Source organism: Ipomoea nil, unplaced genomic scaffold, assembly GCF_001879475.1.
Source record: "Ipomoea nil cultivar Tokyo-kokei standard unplaced genomic scaffold, Asagao_1.1 scaffold3069, whole genome shotgun sequence".
NCBI classification, from domain to species: Eukaryota; Viridiplantae; Streptophyta; class Magnoliopsida; order Solanales; family Convolvulaceae; genus Ipomoea; species Ipomoea nil.
Window position 1 is genome coordinate 3196248 of NW_017619497.1, and position 26511 is coordinate 3222758.

The window sequence follows — 26511 nt, forward strand, 5'->3', positions numbered from 1 at the left end:
ATTTTTTGCTTTTAACTGTTGGGGAAAATTCGGATAGAATATGTCGTAGACCTGGGGCTACTGTTTTTTATAGGCTGAGAATGGATGAATCCTGAAGGGATCGGTGACGTGTGCAAGACACTACCTTAAAAGCAAAAATTTCCCGGAGACGGTTTAGTCTTACCGGTTGCTTTCGACCAGTTAACACTGAAGCTCAGGATTGCAGAAGAGAAGAAGAGAATTTGATGAGTGAATAGAACTGAGGAGAAGCAGGGTATTTATAGTATTGGAAATACCCGCCCCTCCCCTCTCAGCCATTCATGCTCCACGATTTTAGGAAGAGTTGTGGTGAAAATGCCCACAAGAATAGGAAGACTTGTTCCACCACAACTTAATGTGTGGATGGTAGATTTCTACATGAAATCTACTTCTAAAAAGGAAAAAACTCGGAACGCTGACCACACCGCGACGCGCGAACCGAGCCGGGCGGGCGGCGGCGGCGAGCGTGTGGGGTTCCCTTTCTTTCTCTCTCTACAATAGTTTAAGCCTTCCAAATGGGTTGGTATTAAAAAGGTGGGAATTAGTCCCTTATCCTTCCAATGTGGGACAAGAGTGTCTTCCTTCTACACACTTTAAACCACCATCTTGAATGTAATCTCCAACATGTAATAGGTATCTTTTAGACTCAATTAATTTATACGGAGTAATTGTATGCGGAATAAGAGATTTACAATTTTGTATTTATATATATTTTCTTCATTTCAATTGTGAAAGAAGACATTTTAATTTATTTCTAACTTATAAGTTGTAAATCAAATCTAGATCAAATACTCTCTATACATAATTATACATAATATTATCTAAAATTATGTGTGTGTGGGGATCGGATCCAGCATAAATCCAAGTATGGGAGTACAGAACGGGGGTAGGAAAACCAAATAATAAATAAACCCTAGTGTATGGGTTAGAGGTTGGGACTAGAAATCAAGCTAGGAATTGAGGGTTATTATGATCCAAGGATGATGTCTTAAGAGGAATTAAGGGTACGTTATATAGTATTGAAGGCTTTCCGGATGAATGACAAATGTACGGCATCAAGTAGTCTTCATTCTTGGCCACACATGTGTTTCCCCACTACTTTACTTCCAGCACAGTTTTCATGCATAAATGGAGCTCCCTACCCTCTAGTACACAAGATAAGTAGTGGTTTGGTGGGTTGTGGCATGTGTTGCTATACTAGAGGTCTTTGGTTTGAACCTTGTGGCAACACTTCCTTTAATATTTTGCTCCAGCAACGAGCAACAACTACAATAACAACTGTTGATACGTAAACGTGCACTCAAAAAATGAGATTTTAAAATGTTACAAGTGTAATCATTGATGTGCAACAGTGTAATCGGTGTGATCACACTTTTACTTGTTGCATGATACACGTTAATTTTGAAATATTTACTAAAACATTATATTTTAATCTATTACTTTGCAGCCATTGATAATTCCAGATTGATGGTTAGTATTAGCCTGTAATTTTTACCTAAGACTTGGTTCTCACTTAAAAATTCATTTCCTTTCTTTTATCACTTATAAGCCGTATGAGATGAAAATCTCATGCACACTTTTGAATGAGAGAAAGAAGTGAAGAATTCTCTTTTTGACTTGAGTCTCTCAAGCCCACTCTAATTATTATTTTTCCTTTTGTTACTTCAAGAGTAGCTGCTTCAGCAATCGTTATGCTGTGAAACCGTATCTACATTGCAAGTTGGACACGGTTCTATGTTCATAATTACTGAACTATATGTTCATAATTATAAAGCTATATATTCATAAATTTTGAATTTCATATTCACAATTATTGAATCTCTATATTCATAATTACATAACTATATATTCATAATTATGTTCACAACTCTATGTTCATAATTATATAATTATATGTTCATAATTTTTGAATTATATATTCATAATTATGAACAATTTTGGAATCGTGTCCACCTTGCAATGTGGATACAGTTCCACAGCATAATATTCTTTTTTCTTTTTTTTTCCATAGAAAATGATTTGAGATGAATCAAGATTATTTTAACAAATTAAATGGGTATATATGTAACAAAATAAATGGAATTTGGGTGGATCCTAATTCTATATGTATAGTGGGAGTACCATTCATGACGTGTAGTATAGCAAGGCTAAGGCTAAATCTTAGCCTAGCAGTAGAGGTATTTGGCGGTATATAATTATGTGAACATTGGGGGGACCCTACCCCAAATGAAGGGCCATATATCAACCCATTTTGAAGGTGGAGATTTTGGATTATATTGGGTCGTCGTCGTCCGCCTGTCGGACTGCTAACATATTTTTTAATAAAATAATTTTCACATTCTTAATTTGCAACCAATTAATTATTAATTCTTAGGTATATTTTAAAATTTCCTTGGGGTGATGATGATGGGAAAGCTGATAACGAAATTAGCAGACATTGATCAGAAATGTGGGTCAAGGAGTCATGTGGGATGTCTGGTGTTTTGTTGTACCTAGCCAAGATAAAAAAAGATTAAAGTGCATGTATATATATGTATCTTTCATTGACCTCTAGCTGGCTCTTGTCTCTCTTTCTATTTTGTTTCCAAGGTTCAATATATTTTCCATGTAAGAATTTTTTTTTTCCTATAAATTATAAAGTATATTTTCGTTATTCCGTCAAGTTTATAATAATAGATGGTTGTTATAATGTCTTTATAAAAAAATCTCTCCACTAATTTGATTAAAAAATTAAATATTCACACTTTAGAAGTTTTTTTTTTTTTTTGGTACATCAGAAGTTCTCTTAAAGAGAGAAATTATCTAGCCTTTAAAAAAGGCGTGCTCCTAGCGTCGGCCCAGAGCATGACTTTCAAATCTTCCGGGGCCCTATCCAGAGTGAGGGTCCCCCAATCGATGTCCTGTCACATGTTAGGGAGCCAATCTGCGCATTTCTTTCCCTCTCTACCAATGTGAGAAACCGAATCATATTGAATTTGCGAGCTAAGTACAGGCAGTCTTTGATTAGATCAGATCCCACTCGTCTTTAGAAGTTCAAATGAATGAACACAAATTCAAACAAGTATGTCCGCATGGGTTTAGTTCATTCACTAATTTAGTATGTAGTATTTGGGGCCAGTGACCAAGGTTTGAAACTCTCTAGCGACAATATGGCGATTATATTCAAAGTGGACAATTCTCTTATACGCACGCACTAGCATTTGACTCTGTCTATTGAGTCATAGAGTTACCATTTACATCATTTCAAATACTTTATCCGATCAGGGTTGATACTCAACCTTTTGGGGCAAGTATGAATTGCCTGAAAATGGTGTGAATAGTGCTTTTGAGTAATGAATAAGTGTGGGAAAAGAGTAATGAATAAGTGTAGGGAGGACAATAATATTAATATTGGATTGTGATATGTCACGAGTTATATATATATATCTAAGAATCTAATAAGTGTGAATGAAGGTTGGTACCCTTCATTTATGTCCGTTTTTCTGTTATCTTTTTTGATAAATTAAGCTATAAATGTTGTACTATATAATTTTTTGGACAACAATGCCCCTACTGTTATAACTTCTGTTATCTATTTCCATTGTTGTTACCATGCACTTGCATTCACCATATATTTTCTTACATTCTTTAATTTCTTTTGTTTTTTTTTTTTTTTGAAAAGGACATTCTTTAATTGTTTTAATTGTAATAATATATGGAGATATTATATTAGAATATGTAATAAATAAATTATTAATCCTACAATAATTATTAATATACTTTTTAATATATAATATGAATTCTCTACAACTATAAATTTTATGATTTTTTTATAAAAAATTATAAAATTTTATTTTTAAAAAAATTATAATCATAATTTTAACATTGAATACTAATGTTGGGCACTTAGTTTTGCGCATCGCGCATAGAAAATACTAGTATATATATATATATATATATATATATATATATATATATATATATATATATATATATATATATATATATATATATATATATATATATATTCGATGTATTTGGGGCCAGTGACCAAGGTTTGAAACTCTCTAGCGACAATATGGCGATTATATTCAAAGTGGACAATTCTCTTATACGCACGCACTAGCATTTGACTCTGTCTATTGAGTCATAGAGTTACCATTTACATCATTATTCCAAATACTTTATCATTATTCCAAATACTTTATCCGATCAGGGTTGATACTCAACCTTTTGGGGCAAGTATGAATTGCCTGAAAATGGTGTGAATAGTGCTTTTGAGTAATGAATAAGTGTGGGAAAAGAGTAATGAATAAGTGTAGGGAGGACAATAATATTAATATTGGATTGTGATATGTCACGAGTTATATATATATATATATATATATATATATATATATATATATATATATATATATATATATACTAGTCTTTTCTATGCGCGATGCGCAAAACTAAGTGCCCAACATTAGTATTCAATGTTAAAATTATGATTATAATTTTTTTTAAAATAAAATTTTATAATTTTTTATAAAAAAATCATAAAATTTATAGTTGTAGAGAATTCATATTATATATTAAAAAGTATATTAATAATTATTGTAGGATTAATAATTTATTTATTACATATTCTAATATAATATCTCCATATATTATTACAATTAAAACAATTAAAGAATGTCCTTTTCAAAAAAAAAAAAAACAAAAGAAATTAAAGAATGTAAGAAAATATATGGTGAATGCAAGTGCATGGTAACAACAATGGAAATAGATAACAGAAGTTATAACAGTAGGGGCATTGTTGTCCAAAAAATTATATAGTACAACATTTATAGCTTAATGTATCAAAAAAGATAACAGAAAAACGGACATAAATAAAGGGTACCAACCTTCTTTCACACTTATTAGATTCTTAGATTATGCAATGCCCATTGTTACCAATTCACCACCTATGTCAATTTAACCGGGTAATATTTAGCTTCTGGGTATTTTTGTGTATTATGTTCTATTCTCAAATCAATACTTTATATTGATTAACTTATATGTATATATTATTTACTTATTTTAATTTGTACAGTAGACATTAATTTACATAAAGTGTGTGGTATATATAACTAGTTGATATCGATCTATAACTGTAAAGTAGAAAATTCAATTTATTTATTATTTTTTAAATATACAGGAAAAAAGAAAAAGGAGAGACCAAATTACACCAATATGGTCAATAAGCAAATTAGATAGACCATCTCATAATTTACTTTATTCACCAATTTTTATTTTATATCTACAATTATAATAAGAGCCAATAATGTTAGGCTCTTATCTGGAATAAAAAAATGTCGGTAGTAATTGTTTCTTAAAATGAATGGTTCATATTATTTTGATTTTAGTATTTTTTAGTGATTTTTCTTATTTACCCTTTATTATATTATTTTCTTCTTTTAAATAATTTTAAATTCCGTTAGTATAAACTTTATTAACGAAATATTCCGTTAACTATTTATTATTCATAACTTATTCATTAATTTCTATAAGAAAGGTCTTAAGTTCGAACCACATCTCAATTAGAGTTGGCATAATTATTAAACATATACTACAAATATGTTAAAATGTATTAAAAAATATAATATAAAATTTAACATAAACTTTGGTCAAATAATTATCCCGATTAAATACATAGCATTCAATGATTATAAATCAGGAACTTTGAAAATCATTTGATTTTCTTTTATTTCTCTTATTAAATTAAAAAATAAATTAGTAGCTACATCGAAAAAATAATACATATGCATTTAATTAATTTAGAATTAGATGTCTATAATGCCTCTATGTTAAAATGTATTAAAAATATAATATAAAATTTAACATAAACTTTGGTCAAATAATTAGCCCGATTAAATACATAGCATTCAATGATTATAAATCAGGAATTTTGAAAATCACTTGATTTTCTTGTATTGCTCTTATTAAATTAAAAAATAAATTAGTATTTACAACAAAAAATTATATATATATATATATATATATATATATATATATATATATATATGTATTTACTTAATTTAGAATTAGATGCCTATAATGCCTCTATTTAAAAATAATTATTTATTATAAAAAATTTAAAAAGATATACAATTTCATTTTTTTTTTTATTATAAGGAAGGGGGACACCCAAATTACTACTCACCTACATTGAGGCTCAAACTTATCACCTCCCACTTAGGGGAACAACCAGATACCATTGGACCATAAGGTCCTTGGTATATATAATTTCATTAGTTATATTATCCTTATTTTCTACCATTCAAAGATTCCTAACCTTCAAATCTATTAATTAACTATATTCACTAAATTGTCTATTGTCTTCTTTTTACATTATCTTGTAATTAAATATCAAAGTTATCAGAGACGGAGCCAAAGGGGGGCAGCTGCCCCCCATCACCCCACCCCCACCCCCACCCCCACCCATATATAATATTTGTATGTATAGTGCATGTTTTAGTATTAAAAAAAAAAAAAAAAAAAAAAACTATTAAATGTTAACAAGAAAATGAGTTAGATTAGTTGGTAAAGCACATGTTTGGTAATAGTAAAGGTTAAGGGTTTGAATCTTTTGGTATCAACATAGTTTTACAGTTTTTTATTTTACTCCTTCCCCTGGGCTTCAACACAGTCACGTTTTTAATAACTTTATTAATATTTAATACACACATATATATCATTCTTTTATATTAATAGTGAGATGTGTGATTTATAATGAGTTTTCTATTCAAATTATGTTTTATATTTTGTTATGAATATTTTTATAAAGTTTCGATGTGTTTTATTTTTCGCCCATATCCAACAATATTTACAACTATATTTCTTAGGTAATTTATTTATTTTTCTAAAATTATCTCTTTCTTTTTTTTTTTTTTAATGTTTTGCTTTTACTGAAAAAAATTGTCCCTACTGCTTCGCCCCCCCCCCCCCCCCCCCCCCCCCTCAACCAAATTTCTGACTTCGTCCCTGAAAGTTATAATACAAAATATGTTATATATATATATATATATATATATATATATATATATATATATATATATATATATATATATATATATATATATATATATATATATATATATTTATTTATTTATTTATTTATTTATTTATTTATTTATTTATTTATTTACCAAGTATTTTATACAAATATAATAAATATTAATAGTTTGTTCAATGCTTTCACATGATAACCTACGACACACATCTCATAACACATGAAACATGTAGGGGGAAACTACCACTACCAAATATCAACATTGCTTATAAGATAAAGAGTTCATAGCACAATTAAGATCCCAGTCATATACACAAAAAAGCAAATCTAAAGCTTCCTACACCATAATCTCATTGAATGATGAATCATCTATGCTACCACCAACAGTAACCCAATTGCACATAACACACGACTAATAACAAAAAAAAAAAAAAAAAAAAAAAAAAAAAAAAAAAAGACATATACTGAAGATGAAGATAATGACAATGCTACCCAAACGAGAATTAGAGAAATTTAAACCAAAAGTAGAATTTATTTAGACTATCGCTTTTAGACTAAGTGCTTAAACTAACATTATTATAAAGTTGTAAATATTTATTTTCGTGACAGTTATATATAATATATCTCTCATATATTATCTTGCATTTATATACTTTAAATTACCGATTTAAATAAACAAATTGAATATTTATTTACCTATGCATGAACATCTTCTATATAATATTACATTGATATACTTTGAAATACTTATTTAAAAATAATCATTGGGCATTATCTCATTCGTGCAACTTGTGTAAAAAAAAACTAATATATATTAAGATAAGAGTGATAATGAATTCTTCAGTTTGTGGTTTAAACTTAAATTAAAGAACACATGCTATATGGCTAGGATTTTTTTTTTTTTTCTTTTTTTAGTGTAGTTGGACAATAAAAGTGAAACACACAATGTAACCCAAAATAGATATTGGCCTAACCCATTTTGAGTTGGCCCATCATCTTACTGACAATTGGACTACAAATCTGATAAAAAGTTGTAGAAACTAAAACTGATTAACTTTTTTGGGCTCTCAATGGATCCGTAAGCATTTCTGCCACAGTTTTTAGTAATCCAGAATCTCTGAAATTTTGGGCTATCTCCTCAATTTCTTCTCCCAAAAGGTTGAATCCCCAACCCTAAGGGCCTCTCACACCCCGATCCGACAGAGCGTTTGAGAGTATATAAATTACGGTGACTCAATGGTTCAGCGGACAGGACCAAATGCCGATGCGCACAAGGAAACTAGTGTATGTGAAAAATGAAATTATATCCTCAATTTCTTTCAAACTTGTTTTACGCTAAGCTAGTGTTGTTATAGTGAAACTAGTGTGTGTGAAAAATGAAATTAAAAACAGAATTCACGCAATAACGTATATTACCAAACGAACCTGAAGTGCAATTAAAATGATATATCAGAGTTACTATAATGAAACTAGTGTATGTGAAAAAATTAAACTAAAAAACATAGCACATATAATAATAACATATATTGTCGAATGAACCTAAATTCTAATTAAAATGATACTTCAGCATTAGTATAATGAAACTAGTATGTGAAAAATGAAACTAAATTAAGAAAACTTATGAAATAACGTATATTGTCAAATGAATCTAAAGTGTAATTAAAATAACTTTCTGTTATGTGTAAACCATGAGGTGTTTCGGGTTTACGGGAGGCATGAGAGTTGGCCTAAGAGGAATTTTACTTGTGAGAATCACTTGGATTATCCCTAAGATCGTGCCCACAAAGAAGCTCATTTGCCACATGAACTACTCATCTAGGTATAGTGAAACTAATGTGTGAAAAATGAAACTAGAAAATCGAACTCATACAATGACATATATTGTCAAATAAAACTAAAATGTAATTAAAATGATACCACATTATTTAACTTCTGTCCACAGCAAATTTCGCCTACATGGAAAATGATTAGATCAAAATGCAGTAGGATTTCTTATCTTGAAAGAAATGCCTACCTTGTCATAATCCCCCAACGAATAAGGATAGCAACTTATATGCTATGTTCTTATATTATTATTTTTATTATTTTAGAAACTATAGATGTCGGTCCATGATATGTTTAAGGGGACTAATAACGTATATTCCTCTTGTTTTTTAAGATACTATATATGTCAGTTCTCTATGAGAATTGACGTATATTCATTATTTTTAAAAATTATATAAATTCATTTTTGTAATTGACTTAATATCTTTTTATTTACTACATTATTTTTTTTTGAATGCTACTACATTACTTCATTCTTCTACAATTATATAACCAACATATAAAATAAAATAAATCAAAGTAAAATCTTGTTTCTTTTAGTAGTGTTAAGTAAGGTATTTATTTGTCAAAGACCTTATGGTCTAGTGACACTAACAGAGCGTTTGGTGGGAGGGATTTTAAATTTCCTTCCCACTTAATTATCACATAATTCCAAAGATCATTAAATTCCGTAGTTTGGTTGGAGGGAATTGCAATTCCATGGAATTGCAATTCCCCCATTTTCATGGAATTAAAATCCCATGTCCCCCCCTGGGATTTTAATTCCTGGGAAAAAAAGATAGTGATGAGTCAAAATTACCCCTTCCTTTTTTAACCTAAAATTAATGTCTAACAACAATAATGGACATTTTTGACTTTGTACTACTTATTCCCTTTCAATTCTCATGTATACCAAAAATTGAAATTGAAATTCCCAGTAATTCTATTCCTGTCAACCAAACACTGGAATTTAAATTCCCACTTTATTCTCAGTAATTCAACTCCCATGGAATTAGAATTCTTTTCCCACATAATTCCCCCCCCCCCCCCCCCCCCCCCCCCCCCCCCCCTCTCCAACCAAAGGCCCTGTAAATTTTTTTTCCCATATAGAAGGTTGTGGGTTCGAGTGTTAGTGGAGAAAGTATTGACAAAATTAGTAGTACCGAAAAAAAATAAGGTATTAACCTGAGTATTATCTTATAAGCTCTCTTTGTTCAATCGCTCTTTATATTTTGTGTATATTGCTACATAACACTCGTAGTAATAATAAGTTTATCAGTTTGTTTTATAGTTGACAAATCAAACTCTATCCATTCTAATTATATATTCAAAATAATATTCTTGATATGTGAAAATTATTTCATTAAATCTTGTTCTACAATATATATGATGGAACTAATTGATCCGATGTATGTATTTGTGGATCAACAAGTTCGCATAAAATATAAAGCGGTAAAAATAGTAAGGATAATATGATGGCAATAATATTTCATTGATATAAAAGATGAATATAACAATAATCATGGATTAATGCTTGAATGTTTTTTTTTTGAAAGTTAATGCTTGAATGTATTACAAGGAGATTGTGTAATAATTGAGAGATATTAATTAGAACATAGAATGTCATGTAGGGAGATTGAACATTTGAACATCATTTGTAATGATAAGACAATGGCCTTTTATACAAGAAAATCTCAATTGAATTAGCTAATTTCATGGTGGGCCATAAGACTAAGTCAAGGCCTATGTGTTGGGCCGCAAAACTGAGTCAAGACTCATCACTCTAGGCCCAGATATAGGCTTTGGGTTCTTGACTCTTCTTGGACCACAAGACTAAGTCAAAACCCATCACTCTAGGCCCAGAGACGGGCTTCGGGTTCTTGACTCTTCTTGGACCGCTCGAGTTATCTTTTTGGACCCCGGGTTATGCGCTCTTGAATCGTAGGGATGACAATGTGCCCCGTCCCCGTCGGAGACGGGAAAATATTTTGGGGATCGGGGACGGGGATGGAGAATTTTTGAAATTCCCCGACAGGGACGGGAACGGGGACAGGGATACCCCTCCCCATCTCGTCCCGTCCCGTTGCCATTCCTACTGAACCCTGAGTCCCTACTCTTGAATCGTTTTCAATATATTCATCATGTTTAAGAGCATTTTAAACACTTTAAACTAAAAGTATAATATTTTAAATGGCAGGAACTTAAAACGAAACAAATCAAATTTGATAATAATTAACAAATGGAACAAATTTTGTTTTATGTACGACAGCGCTTAATAATTAAGGTCAAGTGATGCACGTATCATTTTCACGTGACATGTTAATGCCTAAGGGGTTCTTGTGAGTTGTAATATTATGGAGTCATTTATGTGAAAAGCTTTTATATGAACATGCGTAAAGGATGAAGATGAACAGTACAATGGCAGGGAAAGGTAGATGCAGTTAAACTATAACAATCCGACATGATAAATGTAACAAACAAATTATTGTTCAATTCGTACCTGCTATATCAAACTTTATATTCTTTCCCCACCCTCAACAACCTAATTAAATTTATGGATAGATCAAACTATATATATATATATATATATATATATATATATATATATATATATATGTGTGTGTGTGTTTTACTCTATGTATGTACTAATCCTAAAATGTTGTCGGCACTAAATATGAGTTGAAATCTTTTATAGGAAAGTTTGTTATCCAATTATCCTTTTACTCCATTTTGTAAGGGGACTTAGAGAATCAAACTTTTGTTTTTCTTTGGTAGAAAGTGAGTCCTTATCTAAAAGTTAAATTGACAAAATATGAGTATTTTTTATTGGAGAAATGATTAAATAAACTTCTAAACTTTACTTGAAATGTAAATTAAGTCTCTAAATTTTTAAAAAGTACAATTACATTGTTTAAGATGTTAAATTGAGACAATGAATCGGTAAATAACTTGCTATTATAAGTAATTTCAAATCAGGCATCATATCCGTCGAAAATTCATCTACTAGAGAAGGCGGCTAATTGCCCGCCTTCCATGGAGAAGGCAATTGGTGGTCGGCTTTCCATGGAGAAGTCAACAAGTGATCACCTTTTGTGAATGTAATTAGTTATCAACTAACAGTTAATTACCAAACATTTTTATACAATCAGCTATTGATATCAACTAGTCAAACCAATGTTGAAAAAATCGATAGGCGCCTGGGGACCGCCTAGCTCCTATGCGTCGATTAATCGACGTCTAGGCTCGATCTATGCAACACTGAGTCAAACTCTACTAATCCAATCAACTAACAACTATTTACCAAATACGCTTTTTGTGTTTTGGACATGACTACTTTAATATTTGATTTTTCTCGCAAGGTAACAATTTTTGTTCTCAAATTGATAGAATGGTTAACTCCATGTTTTGTTTTGTTGTACATAATAAACGATTTTGAAGTGTCTTGTAATAGTTGTCATCTAACGAAATTAACGGTCTCCAATAAATTAGTTCAAAAACCTAATTTATATTTTCTGAAAAGAAAATAATCAAAACCATTAAACAAAATAAATTAAAGCTTATAATATAGAGACCAAAATTGTACTCCGTATTTTTTATAAATACTTCAGTCAAGTTGATCAGATAGATTATTGGATAACCACAAGATGACAAATTTAATACAGCAGAATGGCTTGTGAATAAAAAAAAAAAAATTGTATTATTATTATTATTTAGAAAAAAAAAAAAAAAACCCTTATTTTATGCCAATTAAATTGCAAAATCTCGTTTTCATCGCAATAGGCTATGGAGTATTGTCTTATTGAATGAATATCTCTAACGGACAGCGGCTATATCTAAGCCACTCTTACTGCACTCGAATTTCGGACCCAAACTAACATCTCCACACGGCGTCGTTTCCGTGAGATCACCATTACCGCATCCCCGGCCGCCTTCTTGCACTTCCTTACACTTTACCTTCATTTTTTCCGGCGGTTCTACTCTGATTTGACACTCTTCCATTGTTTCTGTCGGCATCTCCTCCGGCCGGCCATGTCGTCGCCGTCCAATTTCAAGATCCGGTACTCCCCCACCGCAGCAGCATTGCCCCACGTCGCCGACTCCCTCGCCGCCGCCGCCTCCGTCGTCTACAGCGGCTCCAACACCGTCGCCAACCACGACGCCTTCTCCTCGTCGTTCAGCAAGTTCAACTCCGCTCTCACCGCCGGCCTCCTCAACCCAATGTCGCCGCCGCCCTCCGACGACAAGGCCCGCGCCAGCCCCACCCTGTTCGAGATGATGGCTAGCGAGCCCGATCGCCTCCCCAAATCGGCGCCCCAGATTCCCAACGGCTTCGTCTCCACCCTAAACCAGAGGCCTAATTCTCTCATAATCCAAGACAAGCAGGCATTGCTGCAACAGCGGCTTTCGGATCTTCTGGCATGTCGGAGCCCCGGAAATCAGTTCAATGACTCGTCTTCCAGTGACGTCAATGTGACATTGAGCTCCAAGGATGGCCTGACCGTTTCCATCAATGTCCACAGCCAGATCTTGGTGGCACATAGTGTGTTTTTTGCCCTAAAATTACCGGAAAAACGGGCTAAGCAACCAAGCAATTCGGGTCCATACATTGTGGAGATTGCTGATTGTGATGACATTGAAGTTTACATAGAGACTCTCAGGCTAATGTATTGCAAGGATTTAAAGAAGAAGCTTATTAAAGAAGATGTCCCTAAAGTTCTAGGAATCTTAAAGGTAATTCTTGCACTAATCCCTCACATTTTACTTAATCTAAACTTTAATTCTTTTAATTATTATCTATAACTCAACTAATTTACAGCAATTAACCATTTATACATATCTCCTTGCATGTGGGTTGAAAAAAATGTTGCTATCTATAACCAGCTGAGTTTGATTATTCTGGTAGTTAATGTATGCTATTTTGAATGCTTCTATAAATGAGCATAGGGTTTCATGAAAGAGATTATCTTTGAGACTATATATGTGAACAAGTAGAATAAACTTTGATAGACATTTGAGGTATGGGTATTGGCTTAATAGCATTGTTATACAGATTTCTGCAGCAATTGGGTTTAATGCTGGAGTTCTATCATGTTTGGAGTACTTAGAAGCTGCTCCCTGGGCGGAGGACGAGGAAGAAAAAGTAGCGTCGGTCTTATCTGAGCTTCACCTCGAAGGAATTGGTGCAGGGGAAGTGTTAAAGAGGGTGTCTCTTGATGTTGTGGGTGGGACGGAGGATGGAGATGGCAACGAGGAGGTTCTTCTCAAGTTATTGCATGTGGTTCTCGAAGGGAAGGATGAGAAAGCGAGGCGGGAGATGAAAGGGTTAGTGTCGAAAATGCTACGGGAGAATTCGTCTCAAAATGACTTGAGGAAGGAGTCGCTTTATTCGGCTTGTGATGCGTGCTTGCAATTGCTCTGCAACGTTTTTCTTCGGGCAGCTGGGGGAGACCTCGAAGATGTCAGCCAGATTGCTCGGCAGGCTGATAATTTGCACTGGCTTTTGGATATTTTGATCGATAGACAGGTTGCTGAAGAGTTTTTGAGGACTTGGGCTTCGCAGTCTGAATTGTCCGAGGCACATTGTAGAGTGCCTGCTGTTCATAGATACGAGGTTAGCAGGGTAACGGCCAGGCTGTTTGTCGGGATTGGGAAAGGGCAACTGTTAGCTTCCAAGGACTTGAGGTGCTTGTTATTGCAGACATGGTTGACTCCATTCTACGAGGATTTCGGATGGATGAGGAGGGCGACGAAAGGCCTTGACAAGCATTTAATCGAGGATGGTCTCAGCAGTACTATTCTAACACTGCCTATGGCCTTGCAACAGGAAATTTTAATGTCTTGGTTTAATCGGTTTTTGAACTCGGGTGATGACTGCCCAAATATTCAGAGGGGATTCGAGATTTGGTGGAGAAGGGCGTTCTGGAGGCGGAATAGTGAGCCCGAGCAGCTGTGCCAAATGCGCATTGTGACCGCAACAATTGAGAACTCTTGAGATTTGCATGTCAGTGAAATTAGTGTTGTTATTAACATGTGACTATTAACTCTTACTGTTACTTGCCTGTCAAATAGAAGAATAATTGGTATTTTTCCCCTTCCTTTTGGTATCATCTACACATGACTATAAATTTTACAGTAATTAACTAGCAACATTGAGGCTAGTTATTGACATGAACTGCATGCATGCCCGCATGGACAGCTCAGTTGGTCATAAGGGTGAAGTTTGGGAAGAATGACCAGAGATCAAGTCTCACCGGCGGCAGTGAGTGGCCCCACACCTCTCAAAGGAAGGGGGCTCTTTGTGCGCAGAAACAAGGGTCTAGGTCTAACCTCTGTGTTCAGCTGACATCCTCATCATGCATTAGCTACCGTGAAGATTGTCAGTTAGGGCAAAACCAAAACCTTTTGCTGGAAATATGCAACCTCATTATATTAGCAACAGGACAGATTTTTAAGTGTTTTTTTTTATGTTCATATTTCCAAGGTAATAACACATTAACACCATCCATTAGTGTTATAACAGTGTTGTGTGTACATATTGGTTGACTTTTGTCTTTGTAAAACACCCAGACCTGGCAACCATTTCATCTTCAAAGCTTCATGCATAAATGCAGCCCCTGTCTGAGCTTCATCTCCATCAATTTTCTTTCAAACATGCAGTCTCAATTCTTGTTGTCATCATCAAAGTGAGTGAAGTAGGATGGTCCAGTAATCAGGCAATCGTAATTTAGCTCTCCCGGCTTAGCTATCTTTTGCCTTCATCACAAACCAATGCAATAACATTCACATCTAGTTAATGAATGAAGATAGGACTTAGGAGACAACCCCCAGCCTATTGACTTGATCACCATAAGGTTACAAGTTCGACTATTGGTTTTCTTGGTTTGAGCCGGGGGTTTACACACTCAAGTAATGGGAGGTAGTACTAGCAAATAAAAACATCATCTTTACCATTCTTGATCGATTAGCATTTTGTCGGTTAATCCAAACTTCATCAACTCCTCTTTGGTGTGGTGCATTAGCAGACTGTACCTGCATGCATGTATTATTCACATTTATGCATATATTAAAAACAGAAACTCTTCAGTCTATACTATTTACCTTCCACCATAACCTCTTTCCATGACAACCATACTGCCATTGCCAATATTGTGAAGCCCTTCAAACTGTTCAACAGTCCACTTGTACCATCTCATCAAGAAAACTCTCAAGGTAAGACCATGTGATACCATGATTAAGTTCATGTTTGGGCTCTGCTCCCCAGGTGGCTCAAATCTCCCTATGTCTATATCATTCCTAAGTGTTTCCCTGAATCCTACAATTCAATTCAACCTCAAAACAAACATGCACAAAAACTCAGTTTAAGATCAACAACATTAGCTCCAGAACTACCTGTAATTCTATCATACACATCAGCTGCTGATTCCCCATTGGGAAACCTGTAGAAAAACCGCCCGTATCGTTCTCGAACCGCCTTCTCAATCTTCATCTGCTCCCTGTCTTGAAAATTCCCTTCACAAACAATTCAACTCAACTTCAATTCCAATCTATACATAAACATAAAAGTAAAACCGGTGACTATATATGTTAGTTGTTACCAAAATCTTGCTCTCTTAAACGAGGTTCTTCTCTGACGCCTGCAATTCTTGAACGCTCGAATGCCTTAGCCAAATTTCTGAGAGTTTCGAGTCCTCTCCTGTAAGGGGACACATAGAAGTACACTTTCCAATCCTCTGCCTCGTCTTTCTCAATCATTTCTCTAATTCTCCTTCCACATTCCTCTGCTTCGGCAACGCCCTGCTCCGTTATCCCGACTTTCGGGTCGGCTACTCTGGTGTACACGCTCTCGTCCACGTTTCCCTGGCTCTGTCCGTGTCGTACGAGGATGATTCTACGCGGCCGAGGCGGCTTCACGGTCGCGGGATTATGCTTGAGAATCTTTTCGGGGAAACCGTTGTAGTCTGGAGGCTTGATGTTTACGCGAGCGGTGGCGTCGTCGTCGCAGCACCGGACAGAAGTTGGGCTGTACGGTTTCCGGCACACGACCGGAGACGAGGAGGGTGGGAGGAGTGTTGAGAAAAGGCCGGTCATTTCTTTTAGTGGTCACAACTCACAAGGGACATTAGAGGATAAAATTATTGCTCAGAGTTACTTGCTATTGGTAGCCTACTTCCTTATTTTAGAGGGACTAAATGTGCATTTTTTGATCTCAAAAGAGTATGTATGTTTACTTACTGTTTCCGTGTCAATTGATTGATCGATCCCCTTATCAAAAGATTTGCCGACCTAAATATTAGTGTACATCCCGACTATCATTACTAGATAGGCCAACTATGTCGTCACCTCAACAACTTACACATGTCATAACCAACCTGAGTGTCCAATCAAGGGATGTCAAATCAGCTATGACAATATTTACTGTCATTATGTCTATTTCCCACTTACTATAAATAGAGAGCTCTACCTAGTGGGGAAGAGGTGGGATCCTTTTTTGGGTCACCATGTCTTCCTAGCCTAACAAGATTTAGACCAACCTTTGAGTCAAGACTTTCTCAATAAAATGGACTCCAAAATCCCATAGCCCCATCAACCCCCTTACCCACCCATGTGGCTCCACCATTGTCGGGGCTGTTGGTCCATGTAGTATGATCCTTGTTAAATTGATAATTAATTTTAAAATTTTCAAAAAAAAGTGCTATGTTGTTTTCAAAAAAAAAAAAAAAAATGCTATGTTAATCCACTTAAAAGACCCTTCAACTCATTGTAACATATAAGTCATTTAAATATAGTATAAATATCTTATTCGACTCTCATTTGGAGCATCTCACATCTTATAACAACACTTATACTCATTGTATTAATCAGAGTGGAGCTATTAGACCTTCCAAGTTGACCACTCAATCCTTGTGTCGCATAGTGTCTTTCTCCTACTATTGAGCATTATTCATTAACAATATCATTTTACTCTCCCCATTATAGTGTGAATATTGACCAATGCTCTTGCTCTAATTTACATTATCATAACCTACTATACTTGTAACTTTTGAAACTACTAATAATACTTAATGTATAGTTTTTCAATATTTAATTTTTATTTTGAATATATTAAACTATAATTATTAAAATTGATCAATCTAATTATAACTTATAAGCAAGACACTTCTTCTTTTTTATTTTTTATTTTTTATTTTTTTTATTATTTTTTTATTTTTATTTTTATTGGCAAATGGGTATATATGTAATACATAACAGTTAGCCCACAAAATAAGGCCCAAAAGCCAACAAGTTTGTCAAACGGGCCATTTTATTCTCCAAGCTTTAATAGTTCGGGTTTTAGGGTGTGCAATCGGTTAATCGAACCATTTTAACTGAAATTTTTAAAGTTTAACTATTAATCGAACCGAACTTTATATTATCGAATTAATTGAATCGAACTTTGTGTTATCGAATTAATCAAATCGAATGGGTTAAAAATCCTTCTTCTACTTGATACTGTTGGCACTTCGTCTTGGAGAGTTAGATTATAATAATTATCTTCTGTGTCTCTCAGTTGCAAAAAAATAAATAAATAATAAATCTTGTATAAATTTTTTGTCAACCAACTTGGCATACTAGTGTGAGAAAAATGGAGTATTAATTTAGCTGAAATTATACATGTGTTGAAAGCCCACGTCAACAAAACCTAGACTTGATATGTCAGTTAAAAGAGGAACACCGTCCAATCATCATCCAATTACAATGTCGTTGATACAAACGTTCCAAGAAGGCAAGAAACTTCTCACATAAAAAAAAATGTCTTATTTGAGAAAGACTTAAAATAGTTTTATAAATTCTTAAAGAAACTTCATTGTAGGAGACAAAAGTTATGGAGAAATTCTAACTATTTACAACCTTTGAACATTCTTAGTCAACGAAATGAAGTCATTTTTGGTTTTGCCATTTGCATAGAATTGAAGTTATTATTAGGACTAAACGATTATTATAACGTCAAAAGTTATAGTTAATAGTAAAAAATGTGATGTTTTGTGATAGAATTCTTGATTCTTGATTTGGTGTTTTAAATCTTTGCTCAATAATGATCATTAATTAATTAAAATAGACATGTCACCAACATTTTCCATTCCTATAAAAAAGTATAATAAATTAAAGTTTACATTATTATATCTTTGTTACATAGTAAATACACCACAAACATTATTTTTCTTTTCTAACTTTAATTTCTAAATGTTAAGAACTGAGTGTGTGACAATTCAATAAAACTCTATCTCATAGCCTATGATACACATAAATTCTTAAAGGTGAACTTTTTCACGATTAAAATGTTTCCTCTTAAAACACTTATGAAACTCTATATATATAAAATGTTTTAAAATCATCTCTTTCATTTAAAAGAAAAGACAAAAATATATTTCCTAAAAAGAAATTAGTAGACAATTAGTGTTTATACATATTATAGAAGAAAAAAATATATTTACAAATACACATTTATAATTTTTTTTAAAATGCTTATATTTTTCTCTTGTATTTTTATTTTCCTTCTTCTTTCAAGTTGAATCCTCAACCCCAAGGGCCCCTAACACCTTGATCCGACAAAGCATTTAAGAGGATCTAAATCACGATGATTCAATAGTCCATCCCCACATTACTGTCGCCGAGAGTAAATATTAAGGTTTCTTTTACCAAATACTGTCTATTGAACTATTGAGCTAAGCCCGTGTGACTCGGGGCAGCCACCAGGAAAAATGCGAAAATTGGACCACAAAAGTGGTGAGATTAATTCCAGCGAGCATAAGGAGCCCACGGAAATAGTGCGTTACGCATTTAGTTGATGAATTGATAGATAATCGTAGAAAATACTTTGATTTGTTGAGTTGTTTGTAATCTTGTATAGTAGCGTGTTTACTTGGTCACAAGTCTTGATATGATATGATATATGGAGGTCCAGTTCTGCTATCTTCTCATTGGGTGACTACTTCCATCTATGACCACCAATCCAACTTAATTAATTATCTTTCTAACAAACAGCTGCAATTTAGGCTTAAATGTATAGAAAACACTAGTATCCATTTTTAAAAATTTAATGGATTTGATCCAATTTAAAAGAAAAACGGGATGTATTGTTGTTCTGATAATTTTCTTCAACTTTAAATGTGTAATTTAAAAACACTATAGAATATAAATTTTTTTAAACTATATAGAGTACATTTTTGAATAAACCTTAAAACTTAACCAATAAATAAATAAATCATAAACCTAAAGTGTAAATACTAAATCTTAATTAAGAGTAAAAAGTGAAGATATAAACCAAACTAAAAGACTAAATTCCAATCGTTATGTTGTGCATCCGTGTGCACCATGCATACGGATGCAAAAACGACGTCGTTTTGACTAAAAGCGCGCGGTCCACTTAAAAAATAAAAAATCAGTTCTGATTCCCCTCAACAGCATTATGTTGTTCATTCATTCTGGATTTTAAGTTCATAGATTCTGGATTTTTAGTTCGTTCATTGATTCTGGATTTTTAGTTCGTTCATTGATTCTGAATTTTTAGTTTATTGATTTTTGATATTTAGAAGTAAATTGAAACTGAATTTTTTTTTTTTAAGTAGGACACGCGTCCCCATCCCTTAATCAATAATCACAATCATTATTGGACCCCAAGCCCATTCCCCATCTATTAATAATGAATTAACCCTAAATCCAAGTATCTTCACAAATGTAGGTTCCTTTATGTATTCCATATTTGTCTTACGTACTTCTTCGATGTTTTTAAGTTCGGGAAAAAAAAAAATCTGTAATTATACATATAGCAAAATTTTCGGTGCTTTCTTCCAATAATAGAAGTCATATTAAGTGATTAAAAATTAAAGAAAATAAATGGTTCCATCCCTCCCCAACTTCTTTTTTAGGCATGACAACACCAAAATAAGAGAAGTTGGAATCTTTCTCCTTTTAATTAACCTAGTAATTTGGTACAGTTTATAAATGAATTGTCGATACAATAACAAGTTCGGTTGAAGAATCAACTCTTATATATAGTGTGTGCGTGCAATATTAAAGATCTATGAAAACCCAAACTTTTCTTGAGTAATAATAGTCAAACTCTACAAACCCGAACTTGGTAAAATCTATATGAGTATATGTAGTAGCAAAAACAAATGTTTTTTTTTTCAATAGTAATATATTCTATATAAGTTTAGATAATGTAAAAAGTCAATCGACCAATTATAATCTGAGTATGTTAGGTACTTAAAAATGTCTCCTATTATTAATATTACTCAAAGACATCTCGTAGTCTAACTGAAAAAGTTAATCGATCAGACTTTATAAACCAAATTAAATTAACTGAACCCTTTCTCCCACATACCCTACAATTATATATTGTGGTAAATTAAAACTAAATATATATGGTCCAATATATAGTCTTGAAATGCATGCTGTAGCAGTAGCAGGTGATGGTGGTACAATTGGGAGAGATGGACCACTGGTGATAAAGGCAGAGGTTAATAGCTACTTTGTATGTTGCTCTCTCAAGTACCATTTTTTGTATCTGTTACCCTACACCAAGTTCCCATAAACCATCCCAATTTGTTCACATTTAGCTTGCGCCTTTTCTGGGTGCTCTCTCATCTCCTATCACTATTTAAACCCTTTAATTTGCCTTTAGCCTGCACCCTCCTTTCACCTGCCCTATCTACCCAACACGGCTGGAAATTATGAAATTTCTGACCACCTGAAAGTGATCTTATATCAAGTTGAAAGTAAAAAGTGGTCGAAAATAGCAACAAAGGTTTTTCCGGATACCAAAAGTGGTCGGAACAAGGCTTTCGACTTGATTTAAGATCATTTTCAGGTGGTCGGAAATTCCATAATTTCCAGTAGTGATGCAAACACACCATATACATATATACATACATATATACAACACCATTTCCCTATATATACTCCATATATGCCACTAACACAATCATATCTCTTTGTATAAATTAACCATATAGTCATTCTTGGTTTTTTAGTGTTACAATTTTTATACCAATTTTTAGTTTGAGTTGCAGCTGGCTGGATTATAATATAATTAAGGTTTTTGAGTTTCAACTTTGTGAAACTTTACATCAACAAGTTTTATGTGTTGGGTATATCAGTACACGTACGTATTGAGTGTATGCAGACATTCAAATTCATGATTTCTTGAATGGAATTAACTCTAATTAATAGCTCATAGTAGGACTACGCTAATGTTTATATTGCTGCAATTTTTCATAATATTAGTATTAGTATATAAAATTTATATATTTAATAAGAAAATACTAAAAACGATAAGTAAATAAAAAAAAGTTAATTTGACTCATGACTCCTAAACATGACAAATAAAATAAAAGAGAAGGAATATATTATATGCTCAACATGCATACCAAATCACTTGATTGCGAAATCCCAGATTAATGGGGCATTTGGTTGGATCGAATACTTTTCCAAGGAAAAAGTAAAATTTTCCTTAAATTTGAGGGAAATGGACTTTTCTTCCTTTTGGTTCATGGAAATTTTTTTTCACAAAAAAAAAATAAAAAATCCTCAAATATGAGAAAAAAAATTTTCTATGCTCGACTTTGAGGACATTGGAACAAAGTATCACTTGATAGAACTATTTTTCCCTCATAAAACATTCTTAATTATCTTAGACCAAAATGTGTATAATAATTTTTATTATATTATTATAATAAAATATATAATTATAATATTTTAATTTATGATTTTGTAATTTGTAAATCATAAAATTTTAATTTAAAAAAATCACAATTAATTTTATTATCATTGTCATGATGTATGGACATATTGGTCTTTATACTCATTATTCCTTATATTTCCAAACTCAAACAAACAATGAAATCAATTTTTCTGATAATTTATTTTTCATAAAATTTCAATTCCATTACTCCTTAAATATTTTGTGTGAACCGAATGAGTGTAAACTCCCAAGTCTCAACTAACAAAGTGTCAAACACACACTTAAGTTGACGTCACATAACAATGCTTACTAATTGTCATGGGATCTAATTTCAACTTTAGGTAAAGAATGGAGATATTAAATGGATTCAGCCATTCATGTTTGGTAATTATTATTATTAATGAAGATGTGATATGAAAAATGTAAATGGAAAAATATGCATGCACGTATGAGTGTATTTTTATTTAGGTTGAATATTTGTTGTGGGTTCGAAGGGCAGAAAACTGTGTTCATTGTAGAGGAAGGACCACATACCTTTATTTAGCGGACAAAAATTAAAGTTCATAGGACAAACCAGCAAGAGGCCCACGCACGTGCATTGCGCGTACGCTCACCTCCACTATTTTGACAGTGACAATTATTTTTGAATTACATTTGTGTGAGACCGGCTCATGGCAAGTCACGGTCTTATATTTGTGATACAGTTCAAATAAATATGCAAATGTAATACAAATTAGGAATAAAATATTTATTAAGAAAAAGTGTAATACTTTTGAGAACAAATGTAATATTTTTATATTTTAATGTAAAATTATTACGGAATACATTTTTCTTTATAAGTAATGTTGACAAATGTTTATTACTTATAAGGAAAAATGTAATACTTTTGAATAGAAATGTACTATTTTCGCCCTATTTTATGTGGCTGGTTCTGTTAACGAGGCTTGACTGAAGTTATTTAATCCAATTTTTCATAATATTAGGTATAGTATTAATATACAAAATTTATATATTCAGAAACTTTACTAAAAAGACTATTAAACACAAAAATCAACTTTAATTTAAAAATAAGTAAAAAATATTTAAAAAAAAAACAAAAAAGAAATAGTTGATTTGACCAATGAATAGTAAGTATGATAGATAAAATGAGATAGAGGGAGTAATACTTTTAAATCAAAATGTAAAAGTATTACATTTTTCTTCAAAAGTATTACACTTTTCCATATAAGTAATAAACATTTTATTCCTTATTAGTATTTTATTTTCCAGTATAAGTATTACATTTGCTCTTGACCCGATCTGTCTCACAGGCAAGGATATGTGTGACGATCTCACACAAGTTTTTGCCTTATTTTTTTGGACTGGTCTCCCCTCTCAAGTGAGATAATTTGTAAAAAAATACTTTATAGGAGAATTGTAATTTATAATTTGCAGGAAATAATATTACTAAATTCATATACCATAAGACTTAAATTTGATTGACCCGACCCGTTTTCATGTATTGAGGCCCAATTTTTAGAACTCCTGCCCAAGAATCATTGACGTAGGTAAATCGTGAGTCACCCACCAACCTCCCAATCAATTCTTGCCGTTGACTTTACGCACAAGAAATTCATTTCCATACTTCTACCAACTTAGTGAGTGCAATCTCTAATCTAAAGCAACCCAATAACCCAAATTCTAACTTAGAGAGCTCTAACTCCAACAAGACGTACACAAAAACAATAATCCTTACTAATGTCAATGGAAGAGGCTAAACAATAAAAATAAATAATAGATAAAATAAATAAATCTTAACTTTAGCTACATAATAAAAATGGTGGAATTTTTTTAAAGAATTGATTGCAATGAGAAGATTCCGGTCTGGTTCGGTCCCCATAGTTTGGAGAGCAATGAAAATGATTGATTGGTAGATAGGATGATGGCTTTAATAGTAGGGAGGTCTTAATTACAATTAGTTGGGGAAAAGAAAGACTAGTCACACTACTATAATATAGGACCACCACATCTCATTACCAATTTTTTCAACCATTTTTCACTCTAATCTATAATTCTTCTGCATCTAATTGTTTTTTCCATATGATATTCGCTATTTTCACAATTATGAAACTAATATAATATTGAACCAATTATCTCATTACCATTTTTCAAAACTATTTTCCAGTCATCTATAATTCATCTGCATCTAATTCTTCTTTCATCATTCTGAACCCCATAGAATCGTTATATCTCATCTGCATCTAATTCTTCTTTCATCATTCTGAACCCCATAGAATCGTTATATCGTGGCCCAAAGTGCATGTTGCTACACGCACCCAAGGCATTCCTATTTTTTATCCTTACAATTTTTTAACTTAAATTTATTTCTTTTTTATTTTAGTATAAATAAAATTAATGTATAAAAATATATATCATTGAGAATCTCTAATTGGGATCTTTTAAATGACACTCATCATGTTTTTTTTTTTTTTTTTTAAATAAAAATAAATTTACATGTATATAAAGTCATTACTTTAGATACATAAACTATTACATTACTATTGGTTCATAAAGTCACAATTGTAGATTTGTAGGTACATGTATAACTACATTCCTATTGGTTCATAAATTAAATCACAACTTCAAATACATAAATTCATTATTGTATGATACGTAATGCTGTAGGATACATAAATTTACTACTATAGATTTATAAAATCACTGTTACAAGTTCATTAAAAATTATTAAAATGACATTTAAAAATATCAGTATAAGTGTCAATTAAAATATCTCCTTGAGATATTTTAATGAGATTTTTTTATATATTAATTTTATTTATACAAAAAAGATATAGAATAATATATTTAAGTGATAATTGATCTATTGGTGTCATTTTTATTAATATATGCAGTATTATTTTTATGTACTTTAAAAAAAAAAATTCACATACAATATTATTTTTATGTATTTGAGTACGTTATATAATTTTTCTTATCCTGAATAGCTCTTTCTCTCTCCCTCTCCCTCTCAGACTGATTATTTATACATGTAGATACATAATATTAAGTGTCGAGGTATTTCTATATTTTGAATATTTTTCTATTTCTATTATTTCTTAAATCACCTTAAAGTCTAGTATTCTTGCGAACAAAATATGAAAAATAAAAAATGATTTTTACTTGAATTCTTTTTTGCCTATTTTATTCAGTAAAATAGAGATGATGTAAAAGGTGATGATGGATGATGTATTACTATCAAATCTTATAACATAAAATAATATTTATATTTAATTGAGTGCAATGAAATAAAATTAAATTTGTGAATGAAATTGTTGGTGATTGAAGAGATCATTTCAGGCTTCCAGCTAGCCCCACAATAAAGAAACACAGAGCAGCACCGATCCATCTGAAAAAGCCTGCACCTTAACTCATCAGTTTTAGGTCCCGAGATTACTGGATGCATGCCATGCTCTCTACATTACCAAAAAAAAAAAAAAAAAAAAAAAAAAAAGTGTGCATTTAATAAACCTGGATTTCTGACTCTAGTTGGCAAAAGACTACAAGGAAATCAATAGACTGTTCATGTTAGGAGTCAGACTTGTAACCTTCCTGTGATTACCAAACTAAGTTAATAGCCTGACCAAATTGATTGTGGTTATCCCTAAAGAACGTAACATATGTAAAGTATTACCATTTTTTTAGTGACAACTCTGTCTTGTGACTCTAGCCGGCAAATGACTAATGAGGTAAATTAACCTAGGTTATCCATAGCTGACCAACTCAAAATAAGTCACATCTACTGGGAGTTAAACTTATAATATTTGGTTACCAAGTCAGCCGTCTAATCAACTTGGCTAGAATTGCCTTTCTCCCTTTTATAAACCTCGCATTGTGATCCTAATTCACAAATGACTACGAGAATAAATTAATAGATAAATTAATGAAATCTATATGTATTCAATTTACCAAATGA

The 26511-nt window shown here is 32.3% G+C and overlaps 2 protein-coding genes across 2 annotated transcripts; one reads left to right on the forward strand and one right to left on the reverse strand.

The window, feature by feature from the left end:
- The first annotated feature begins 12651 nt into the window (after positions 1 to 12651).
- LOC109165614 (BTB/POZ domain-containing protein At1g63850) lies at positions 12652 to 14927 on the forward strand. The gene is made up of 2 exons (XM_019314457.1): positions 12652 to 13567; positions 13887 to 14927. The coding sequence occupies exons 1-2, from the start codon at positions 12866 to 12868 to the stop codon at positions 14826 to 14828; spliced, it is 1644 nt and encodes a 547-aa protein (XP_019170002.1). The 5' UTR covers positions 12652 to 12865; the 3' UTR covers positions 14829 to 14927.
- Positions 14928 to 15279: 352 nt separating this feature from the next.
- Positions 15280 to 16977, reverse strand: LOC109165616 (phosphoglycerate mutase-like protein AT74H). Its single transcript, XM_019314460.1, has 5 exons — positions 16432 to 16977; positions 16226 to 16345; positions 15935 to 16148; positions 15785 to 15865; positions 15280 to 15589 (listed from the first exon to the last, which is right to left on the reverse strand). Exons 1-5 carry the CDS (start codon positions 16922 to 16924, stop codon positions 15496 to 15498), a joined length of 1002 nt encoding a protein of 333 aa, XP_019170005.1. The 5' UTR covers positions 16925 to 16977; the 3' UTR covers positions 15280 to 15495.
- Positions 16978 to 26511: the final 9534 nt, after the last annotated feature.

Excerpts from the sequence above, each read along its gene's own strand:
- LOC109165614 (XM_019314457.1), top strand. The coding sequence starts at position 12,866 with ATGTCGTCGCCGTCCAATTTCAAGATCCGGTACTCCCCCACCGCAGCA. Across the intron at positions 13,568-13,886 it reads AAGTTCTAGGAATCTTAAAG|ATTTCTGCAGCAATTGGGTT; the intron begins GTAATTCTTGCA and ends ATTGTTATACAG.
- LOC109165616 (XM_019314460.1), bottom strand. The coding sequence starts at position 16,924 with ATGACCGGCCTTTTCTCAACACTCCTCCCACCCTCCTCGTCTCCGGTC. Across the intron at positions 15,866-15,934 it reads GAAAGAGGTTATGGTGGAAG|GTACAGTCTGCTAATGCACC; the intron begins GTAAATAGTATA and ends ACATGCATGCAG. Across the intron at positions 15,590-15,784 it reads ATGCTAATCGATCAAGAATG|GCAAAAGATAGCTAAGCCGG; the intron begins GTAAAGATGATG and ends TTTGTGATGAAG.